Below are 11,713 nucleotides of genomic sequence, written 5' to 3' on the forward strand. Positions count from 1 at the left end.
TAGAAAGTAGACATTTAGAGCTTTCTAACCATATATAACACTTTATAATGGACACTGGAATTAAGGAAGATAGCTACCCCGAAATCACAAGGAGAAAAACATGTCACTGCAGAGTTACCAGCCTGACCTCTTCATCTTCAAATGAGATTATCTTGGTGGCGTTGGAAAGCTGACATCAAGAGCTTTCCAACGATATATAACACTCTAGGGTGGATATTAAAACTAAAGGTGATAAAGGCCATTATTTTAGCATTGCAAAACTTGGGCGTGCCACTTGATATCGTAGGCGTGGCACGCCAACGCCTTTCATACAATAGGCGTGCCATTTCGAGTCATGGGATTGGCACGCCAGTTCAAATAGCCAGAGAGGAGATTTTGGTGCATTATTAAAGGCGTGGCACGCCAGTTTTGGGTGTGGCACGCTAGTTTCATAACATATGGGGCGTGGAACGCCAGAAGTGGGCGTGGCACGCTGGGCTACCTGACAGACTGACCTAGTCACCTTCAAATGGGCATAACTTGAGCTACTAAGGTTCAAATGAGTTGATTCCAAAAGCGTTGAAAAGCTAACATTCAGGGCCTTCCAAACATAGATAATACTTCATAGTGGAAATTCATTTTGAGGCCTAACCAACACCATACTTTCAACGTTGCAAAGTGGGTCATACTCCAAAGGGCAAAATCAAGTGGGAGTGGCACTTGGAACCACACGCCAACTTCTTCCTGAAACTCCTAGCCTTCAATCAAGCCCACTCCAACTCTCATTCAAGCCATAATTGTCAACCAATCAAGGCCACAAGAAGCATCTAGAATAGTTTATTTTCATTTCATTGTAATTTGCTTTTAATTTCATTTAAGTTTGTAATTTAGTAGAGCCTATATAAAGGCCTTATTTCATAGAATAAGAAAGCTATATATTAGGCTGGAGATATTTGGAGGAGTGAGTCTTCGGACCCTCCTTCCTACCATTCTCTTCTCCTCTTCCATTTTCTTACTTGTAAATATTTTAGTTATGAATTACTAACTCTTTCCATTGGGAAAGAGAGCTCTATTGTTTTTCAACGGATTGATTATTTTTATTCTTCTTATTCTCTTCATCTCTCTTTGATTTATTAGAAGGGATGTCGTTCTTCATTCTAGCATTCAATTATCATGGAAAAGAGATTGAACGTATTTGGGTTTTATGGGAACCTTGGAAGAGGAATCTTAAAACCATGCTTAAAATCCTTTCTCACACTTGAGTAGGATCTGGGTTTTGGTGTTTGGATATGGTGAGATATAATCCTCCCTCTACTTGGACCTATGAGGATGTGTGGTATAATCAGAGAATAAGCTTTATCTTTTCTCTTGAGCAATTAGACCAAGAAATTGGCTATTGATCAAGATTTGAGAGATTGAGTCACCAAGGAATTGGGGCTCAGTCAATCATGATTGCTAAGAGGTCTATGAGTTACATGATTGAAGATGAGATGAAATTAATTAATCTGGAGAATGTAATATCTCTTGATCCCAATGTTTATTTTATCTTTTCTTTCTTATTTACTTTATGGTCATTTACTTTCTAGCACTTTACTTTTCTTGTACTTTACTTTCCTTGCCATTTACTTTTGTGCACTTCATTGCTTTCCTTTACTTTTATGTCATTTACATGTTCTTGTTGCTCATTACTCAATTGTGTTTGTCTAACTAAAATAATCAATCAACTATTGCTTGCTTAATCCAATTAATCTCTGTGGATATGATCCCACTCCATTGTGGGTTATTACATGACGACAATTTGGTGTGCTTGCCAAAGAATGGATTCATTATATGTGGGTAGTAAATTCCAACTCATCAAGTTTTATGGCGCCGTTGTCGGGGATTAATTGTGATTAACAAACTACCGGTTGGTTGATTTCCTAAATTAGGCACTTTTCTTTTAGTTTTTGTTCATTTGTTTTTTTTATTTTCAATTTTCTCTTGCTAGTAAGGTGTTTGTGTTATTGCCTCACTAAGAATCCCTCATCTGTGACAATGGGGATTCCAATTTCTTTTGGTAATTATTGTTTGAGATAGAGCATTTTGCAAGTAAGAATGGAGTCTACCTCACATTTTGATCAATCATGTCATATGGGATATTGCCCACCACCACAAAATGATTCAAGTCATTATCCTAATGGTGGATGGAAATATCACCAAGGAATGATAGAGTATGAGCAATCAAATAAAATGGAATACATCCCAGAGCCACAAAATAGTTCATATTGTTATGATAACTACCGAAATTTTATCACCAAGGAATGATAGAGTATGAGCAATCAAGGACTGTCACCCCGTAATTGTCCAACCTATGCACCTCTACAAAATCTTCTAGAAGTTGCAATAGAAGAACTCTCTAAGAGATACCTCTTCATTGCCCAACTCAGTGAGTTCTTAAGGCAAAATATAAGAAAGGTGATTGAAGATATCGAAATCTCAATGAGAAATCAAGAAGAGAAAATGAGACAATTGGCACAACATTTTGTTGATGAACCAACCAATGTCTTTCCATGGCCAGGGGAAGAATATCATGCCATCAGTCTAAGGAGTGGAGAAGTGCTTAATAAGGGTAAAAATGAGGAGTTAGTAAAGCAAGAGAAAGAGATCCTTGTACCAAGTGAGCCACCATTCCAAGATGTTCTTGATAAAGAGGATACTCCAACCATCCCACAACACCCAAGCTTTGAAAACAAAGAATTGAAGGCAATCAACAAAATCACCAAAGAGGGGATGGTGACCAAGAAAAGAAGGATAATATCCATGAAGAAGAGGTCAACCAAAAGCCATCCCACCCTTACCCCAACAAGCAAGTTCACTCAAACTAACAACAAAAGAAAGCTTGCCAGAAGGCACTTAAAACAGGGGACATCAACTAGCTCATCTTTCCTCATGAGGTCATTCCTTTTAACAAATTGGAAAAAGAGGAAGAAAGTTGAGAACAATATGTCAAGCTAATGACATTAAAAGAGCGCTTGTTGGGAGGCAACCCAACCATAGGTAACATTTTCTTTCTTTACTTAGTTTACTTTCAATAATTTGACATATGATTGCATTCTAAGTTTGGTGTTGCCATGCAACAATTTGATTTTCATTCTTCACTGGGTACTTGCTTCATTCTAAAATGAAAGTGTCATACTAAGTTTGGTGTTGCCACTTACCTTTCATGCAAAGTACCATGCATACACCACTTATTAATGCAATCACATTGTCTCTATATTTTACTTCTTGTGCGCTTATTGTATCCTTATCTTTGCTTGCTTGAGCACATGCATTACTCATATTTCATTGTGTAAGACACTCATAACCCTTCATAAACCCCATCACCACTATTTTATTTGTTGCTTGAGGATAAGCAATCATTCTAAGTTTGGTGGGGGAAGGGAAAGAATAGAAGGAAAGTGATAACAACAATGAAGATGAACTATAAGGCGGTAAAGTTTCTTTTCCTCTTACTTATTTCTAGCACTTTAAATTGCATGATTGTCTTCTATTTCCTTGTATGCATGTGTGTTGTGAATTAGCATAGCTTGATTCCTGAATTATAACATGTGCTATGACATTATGACTACCATCTTGAGTTTTGTGAGTTCAAAGTAATGAAGAATCATGATCATAAACAAACAAGGTAATTAAAGAAGAAGTTAGCATGAGCTTATAAGTATTGGGAAGCTAGCATGACTATTGTTGCTCAATTGCATTTGAGTTTGTTTAATTAAAGTTTTCATCTAGGACATTTTATGAAATTTTTGAAATCCTAAAAACTTTGAAGAAGCAAAATCCAAATAAGGGAAGAAAAAGAAAAGGGAAAGAATGAGAAAGCTGAAGGCTCTGAGTACCAATGACAATTCATTTGTTAAGTACTTGTGGTGTTTATGTATCAAGCAAAAAGCTTGAAAACAAAACAGTTAGAGTCAAGTCTAGGCTCAAATGCAAAGCACTCCCTTAGAGCTCAAGGCTTTGAGCATCAATGATTAGAGAGTAAAGAAAAGAAACAAATGAGCTAAAAGAGTCCTCTAATTAAATGCTTGTGGTGCTTATGTATCAAGTGGTAATACTTGAAAACAAAGCATTTAGAGTCGTAGCTTTCAACAAATGGTGCAAAGCACCCAAGAAGCTAAGCTAAGAAAAGAATGAAAAGCTTGTTTCAAAGAAGAACAAAAAGAAAAAGATTTCATAAAATGAGCTAAATAGAAGCATCAATCATTTGAATGTCTTTTGTAAATGTAGCATGCATAAGAAACTAGCCAACCATGAACATTGGTTTGTCAATCTATTGCCAACCATGAAACTACTCTTTTCACATTGGTTTGTCAGAATCTATTGCATGATTCTTTGTTTCCTTGAGGACATGCAAAGTTTAAGTTTGGTGTTATGATGACTTGCATCATTTACTCTTTTTTCTTATCTAAAAGGACCATAAAAGAGCATAATCTCACTGAATCAATGCAATTTGTAACAACCCTAGTTTTTGAAAATCAAATAATTAGTTATTTGTGATTTATTTTAAGAAAATTATTTTGCTAAAGGTAATTAAATAGAGTTTCATGATAATTGAAGTTTAAATTAATTAGAACTTTTATATAAACTTTATTAGATATTGGTATAATTGAAATTATAATTTTAGTAATTGAGAAATAAGAAATAATTGTATAATTTAATGTAAATAAATTCTATTTTGAATGAATTATGTTATTAATTTGAACTCTTAGAAATTAATTTACTAGAAATGATTAGATTAATTTATGTAAATACTTTATGTTTAAGTCAATTAATATTTATGTACAATTTTTATTATAATTAGTTATTTTATAAATTGAAATTAATGTTCCGGTAATAGAAAAATAATGAAAAGTTATATAATTTACTTTGAATGATTAATAGAGTTTAAAATATATTTTATAAAAATGTGATTAATATGTTTATTTTATATTTTAAATTATAAATAATTGATTGAACTTAGTAATATGATGATAAATAATGTTCCTAAATATTTTTAATAGAGTATATTTGATTTTAAAATTACTCTACCCTCCAATTTTATCAAAATATCTATTCATATCTATCCATATTCTTTTATAAAATTCCTAATTCCTAACCCTAATTCCCAAATTGAATCAGAAACCCTAATCCTTCCTAAACCTAGCCGCAGCCCTTTCCCCCAAATCAGGCAGCAGCCTCATCCTCCCTCAGCCTAGCAACACACACAAAATAGGGGAGGACTTCTAAGAGAGCTGAGAAAAAGAGACGGAGCTTCGTCACGCCATTCAACTGGTCGCGTCTGTTGCCTCACCGCCGCCTCCTTCATCGCGCGCTACTACCGGCCTGGAACCGCCGCCACCGTGCCTTGCTGTCATGACCTAACCACGTTGCCGTCGACCCATAACCCTGCCTCTAGAACCACGCGAAGGACAGAGGGAGGAGAGAGTGCCACGAGCCAGGGTTGACGCGACGAAGAAGAGAAGCCCGCGACCAGCCTTGTCACCGTTAGCGCTGCGGGTTGTCGTCGCCATCCTCGCGAGCTGCCATCGCATTGCTGTTGTGCCATAACCACCCTCGAGCTGCTGCGCTGCTATTGACTTATTGAACCACCACCCGAGCTACTGTTGGCTTGCCGCTGCTGTTTGTTGGGTTCAAGATTACTGCTGCTGTTCTTGCTCTGCTCTGTCTTTGCTTCTAGGTTTTAGAATTTGACAAGAACGCCACTGCCGCTACTGGAGCTACTGTCAGCTGATGCTCTGGATCCTTTCTAAACCATTATCGCCGCTGTTTGGGTGATGCTGAGGCCTTCCATCATCAATGGAGCTTCCCAGAATCATCATGGTAGCCACCAAAAGAGTGGAATGGGTGTTGGAACTGTCAATGGAGCTGTTGTGCTTAGTAATTTTTGTGAGTTTCAACATTGAGGTAGGGGATTTAACGTTTTTAATTTAGAATGCACACCAAGTTATTTGAATAAGTGCAAATGGTTAACAATGGTTAAGAATTTCTTGATTGGCATGAATGACTTGAAATGCATTTGAAATTTGTTAGTTGTTGTGATTATTCTGAGCTGTGACTAAAATTAGAAGCTGTTGTGAATAATGATTAATTTAGTGTAATTTATTAAATTGAAATATGCTGAGTTAATTATTGAAAAGCTGTCGAATGGATAATTGATGAATTGAGTTTGGATTGTTGCTGTCAATGTCTTTGGGTTTTATGGTTGTGAGTGTTTGAAGTTGTAATTGATATTAGTTTTCTAATTTTGATGGATTTGTTGGAAATTCTAATCTTATAAGATATTGCTGAATTGGCTGAAATCTGGTAGTGAATTGTATTTTGAATTACTGATTTTTGTGATGGGTTGGCTAAGATTCTGATATTGAATGAGTTATTTTGAATTAATTGATATTGAATTGGAATTTTAATATATTCGAATGGCTGTGAAATGGGCTTGGGACGGGTTGGAACTAGTTGAAATGTGGCTGCAAGTGGTGATTCCTTTGATGTTACTTATTAAATTGAAATATGATGAGTTAATTATTGAATGAAATGTACTTGAGAGAAGTTAGTTGTGGTGATTATTCTGAGTTATGATTGAAGTTGGATGTGGATGTGAATTGAGTTTGGGTTATGGCTGTGATGTTGACTGGCTTCATTGTCGTGAGTAATTAACTGATGAGATTTGCTTTGGTTTAAGGCTGTGACTGTCATTAGCTTTCTGATTATTTTAGAATTGCTAGAAATTCATATTTTAGTTGATTATGTCAAGTTGGTTGTTATTGTTGACTTAAGGTTAATTAGAGTTGATTTTGAAGACAGTTAAAGGTTTGAAGGTCGATTACTGAAGTATTTTTCTCGAAGTGTGATCTTTAGAATAAAATGGTAACTTTTCAAATGACTAAATAACTTTAAAAATAACTAGAAATATGAAAATATGGTTTTTTTGGAATCTTAGTTATCTACTTAATATACTAAAACTGGATTTTCTCTCAGCTACTAAAGGTGATGTGTCGATCTCTCATACCTCCGTTTTCCCTCCAAAATGAATAAATTTTTTTTTCTATTCTAAATTATTTTATTGCAATTGTTTTATAATTAATACTAAATGAATAATATATAATAATACTAATTTGGGAACATATCCTCATTATAATTATATCAAATCAATATTTAATGCACTATTAAACTACTTATCAATTATCAATTAAAAATACTTCTAATAATTTTAATGATAATAATAATATCAATAATAGTAATAATAATAAAAAATCTTTGTTACCCGATTCACGTATATCAAATAATTTTTCTAAATTATTTTATAAAAAATATCTTTAATATAATTATATTGTAATTAATATTTAATGAATAATATATAATTATACTAATTTAGAAACATATCTTCATTATAATTGTATCAGATCAAAATTTAATGCATTATTAAAATATGACCTTAATAATAGATAATTTACACATTTATTTTTGTTTTACTAAAGTCTATATATAGTGTTTTTCTGTGGTACATGAATCTAAATTTGAGAGTTAATTCATAATTTTATATTTAGTATTTTTTTTACTACTTCATAGAATAAGAATGTATTCTTCGTTTTTTATTGAATTTGATCCTTTTAAGGTACAATTTATAATTTTTTATAATATTTGTTTATATACTCATTCTATTATATTATTCTTTTGATAATTTTTATTTGTTGTTACTCTAAGTTATTCTTATCGTCTAATGTTCCAGTTCGATTGTCTTTTGCCACAATCATTTACAATGCATCACATCCATGAAATACCTCATCGAGTTGTCTTCACTGATTCGGGTTCCAACTACATGGATGTAAGCGTTCAAAGAAGAGGCAATAGTCTCTACTTTACTGAAGGATGTAAGCGTTCAATTTTGTTAAATTCATGACAAATTCAGATATGCAATTTCAACGATTGGTAATATATTTAAATTTTCTTAGTTTAAGCTGTTCATTATTAGAATAATTTTTTAACATATTTTGATTTTTTTCAGAAATTGCCAACTTTCTTTTGCATGCATGCAATGCCATTGAGGGGAATAAGAGTTAGTTTGATTTCTCGGTGTGGAAATTCTATACCTTGCTGTATTGAATGGATAGCGGATGATGAAGCTTATCTAACAAAAGGATGGTCTGATTTTGCACGAATTCTAAATATTAAAACTTACGATGTTATTTCAGTTGGTTATCGTTACAATAATGATTCTATGCTATACGTGACTAAGGACTAGAATAAGTTCAATATTGTTTAGGTAATTTGGTTTTAGTATTAGTATTTGATTAAATTATAATTATAAAATTTTAAATTATTGCCTCAATTTATATATTACAATTATTTTTTGTGGACGTGCTATTTTTAAATAATTTAATAAAATGAAGTAGTGTCTGATATTATTAAGTTTATTTTTATCCTTTATTTTTTTATTTGTATTTTCATTATATTTGACAAAAAATGAACCTACACATATATTAAATCGTTGACCTAAAGACAATTTATTTGCCAATAAAAATAGATTTTATTTATAATTGGAATAAAATTTATTTGCCAATAATCGGTGGATAAAATTGAAATTACACCTGTGTCATATAATTATAATTGATTATTTGGTATAAAATAAAATTATACCCGTGCCATGAGTAATAATCTAAATAATTATATCTTAACAAAATATAATTTGAAATAATTTATAAACAATTATCTTAACAAAAATAATTATTTAATAACTGATTTAAAAATCAATGCAAAAAATAATTATTAATAATAGTATTATTAACTGGGTAAATAATATAATTTCAAATTATTACTTGAAATATAATTAATATATGAAAATCAATTGAGTAAATCAATGATTTTGCACCTTAATAATTTGACAATTATTACTCAATTAACTAGTTAATTGAATTAGTAATAACAATTTCCAATTTCAAATTTTGTATATTAAGTAGTTATTAAAAACTGGGTAATAACGATTTACACGGGAAAATTATTGATAAATTCAATTAACTATAGTATATTATTTATGGCAAGAGAAATTATTTCCTCAGATTTTCTATTAATATTGAAATTAGTAATAGTTTAAAAAAAGGTTTATTAAAAAAATTACTAATAGTCACATTTTTATACACAAGATATATGTTTTCTATATATTATTTAAAAAATATAATGAAACATGAATAATGAATGAGTATGTTATTTCTTCGACTAGCTAATTAATGCAAAATCGAGTACCCTTTTTTATTCGATTGAGGTCATATTCTGTTTGGTGAAAGTTTTAATCACCTTAATTAAATTTTGTCTTTATGCCTTAACTTATACAAGTAGTAATATGTTACATATTATTTGGTATATCTTAGTTATTTCTCATACTGGAGATGTAAAAAATCATATTAAGGTTTATTGCCAAATAATTAGTGGATAAATAATAGTTGATTATATTATTTTGGGAAAGTATTTTCATTATAATTATATCAAATCAATATTTAATTATGATAAAATATGTTAATTATAATTATATCTTAGAATTATAATAATTACGATATTTATGTTATATATTTTAATCATTTATGTACGTAAATAATTAGAAATCAATCAAATCAAATTATCACGGTAAATAATATGTTGTATATTATACGGGAAATAATCCGTAAATAAAATTGAAATTACACCCGTATCATATAATTATAATTGATTAATTGGTATAAAATGAAATTATACCCGTGTCACGAGTAATAATCTAAATAATTATATCTTAACAAAATATAATTTGAAATAATTTATAAACAATTATCTTAACAACAATAATTATTTAATAATTGATTTAAAAATCAATGCAAAAAATAATTTTTAATAATAGTATTATTAATTGGGTAAATAATATAATTTCAAATTATTACTTGAAATATAAATAATACACGGAAATCAATTAAGTAAATCAATGATTTTGCACCTTAATAATTTGACAATTATTACTCAATTAACCAGTTAATTGAATTAGTAATAACAATTTCTAATTTCAAATTTTGTATATTAAGTAATTATTAAAAACTGGGTAATAACGATTTACACGGGAAAATCATTGATAAATTCAATTAACCATAAAGAAGATAATATACTAACAGTTTTAGTATATTATTTATGGCAAGGAAAATTATTTCCTCAAATTAAATTTTATATAATTATAGTAAGTTTCTATAATTAAAGCAATATAAAACTGCTTCATATATAGCAATAATATTATACATATTTATATATCTCTTCTTTTGACGTTAATGCTCTTGCGAATGAACTAAGCGGGTATTTAGAAAGGCTAACTAATGAGTAGAAATTTACATACGATCAAATAATTGGTGCTGTTAGCGGTAATATGGGTGGACTTTTCTTCTTATACGGTCAAAGTGGTTGTGGAAAAACATTCTTATGGTCAACTATATTATACTCAATTAGGTCTAAAGGAGGTATAGTTTTAAATGTTACTTCGAGTGGGATTGCTGCACTTTTGTTGCCTAATGGAAGAACTGCACATTCAAGGTTTAAAATTCTTTTGGCCATAAATGAGGATTCTTTGTGTAGCATTAAACAGGAAAGTCCTCTTGCAAGGTTAATATCCAAGGCCAAATTAATCACATAGGATGAAGCTCTAATGATAAGTAAGTATTGTTACGAAGCTTTAGACAAATGCCTCATAGACATCTTAAGGTGCTCAGATTCGTATAATGCTCATTTGCCATTTGGAGGTAAAGTTATTGTTCTCGGAGGAGATTTTATACAAATTTTACCTGTGATTCCTAGAGGCTCAAGGCAAGATGTAATTCAGTCTTCTATTAATTCTTCATATTTGTGGCATAACTGTAAGGTTTTGAAGCTTACAAAAAAAATGAGATTGTCACTAGGTGAAAACAACATACAAGAACTCAGAAATTTTGCACAATGGCTACTCAAAATTAGTGATGGTTTGGCTAGTGATACAACAGATGGTGAACCGATCATTTATATACCATCTAACATTTTGATTAAGAACTCTGAGACAGCTTTGGATGACCTCATTGATTTCGTGTATCCAGATATGTTATCCAATTTATCCATTGAAAATTATTTCAAGGATAAAGCAATTCTTGCACCAACTTTAGATTGTGTCACTAATGTCAACAACAAGATGACTACAGGGTTACCTAGACAAGAAAGAGTCTACTTAAGTTCAGACTTTGTGTGTGCTGAAGAGGGAAATATGGAATTTGAGATAGATGCTTTCTCGCTGGAGATTCTAAATGGAATAAATTATTCAGGTCTACCACCACACAAGTTGGTTCTGAAGGTTGGCAAGTTAGAAGAATGGGAAATCATGTGATAGAATGCAAGACTTTAACCGGTAACAAAGCTGGAAGTATTGTTCTTATCCCAAGACTGAATCTAATTCCAAATAATGAAACATTGCCAGTCAGGTTTCAAAGAAGACAATTCCCAATTATCATGTCATTTGCAATGACAATAAATAAGTCCCAGGGACAAACTCTATTGAAAGTTGGAATTTATCTTCCAAGGCCAGTTTTCACACATGGTCAATTGTATGTTGCGTTATCAAGGGTAACGAGTAAAGATGACCTGCGAGTGCTATTGCAAGATCATGGACACTTGGAAGATAACTGCATGATGAATGTGGTATATAGAGAAGTTTTTGAGAGCCTATAAT

General features: G+C 31.4%; 1 protein-coding gene across 1 annotated transcript; it reads left to right on the forward strand.

Moving 5' to 3' along the window:
• Positions 1-10,666: 10,666 nt before the first annotated feature.
• LOC127748492 (uncharacterized) lies at positions 10,667-11,371 on the forward strand. Its single transcript, XM_052263074.1, has one exon. It carries the CDS (start codon positions 10,667-10,669, stop codon positions 11,369-11,371), a length of 705 nt encoding a protein of 234 aa, XP_052119034.1.
• The last annotated feature ends 342 nt before the right edge of the window (positions 11,372-11,713 follow it).

Source organism: Arachis duranensis, chromosome 1, assembly GCF_000817695.3.
Source record: "Arachis duranensis cultivar V14167 chromosome 1, aradu.V14167.gnm2.J7QH, whole genome shotgun sequence".
In the NCBI taxonomy this organism is placed as follows: domain Eukaryota; kingdom Viridiplantae; phylum Streptophyta; class Magnoliopsida; order Fabales; family Fabaceae; genus Arachis; species Arachis duranensis.

Bases quoted from the DNA above. Each gene is read 5' to 3' on its own strand.
- LOC127748492 (XM_052263074.1), top strand. From the start codon at position 10,667: ATGATAAGTAAGTATTGTTACGAAGCTTTAGACAAATGCCTCATAGAC.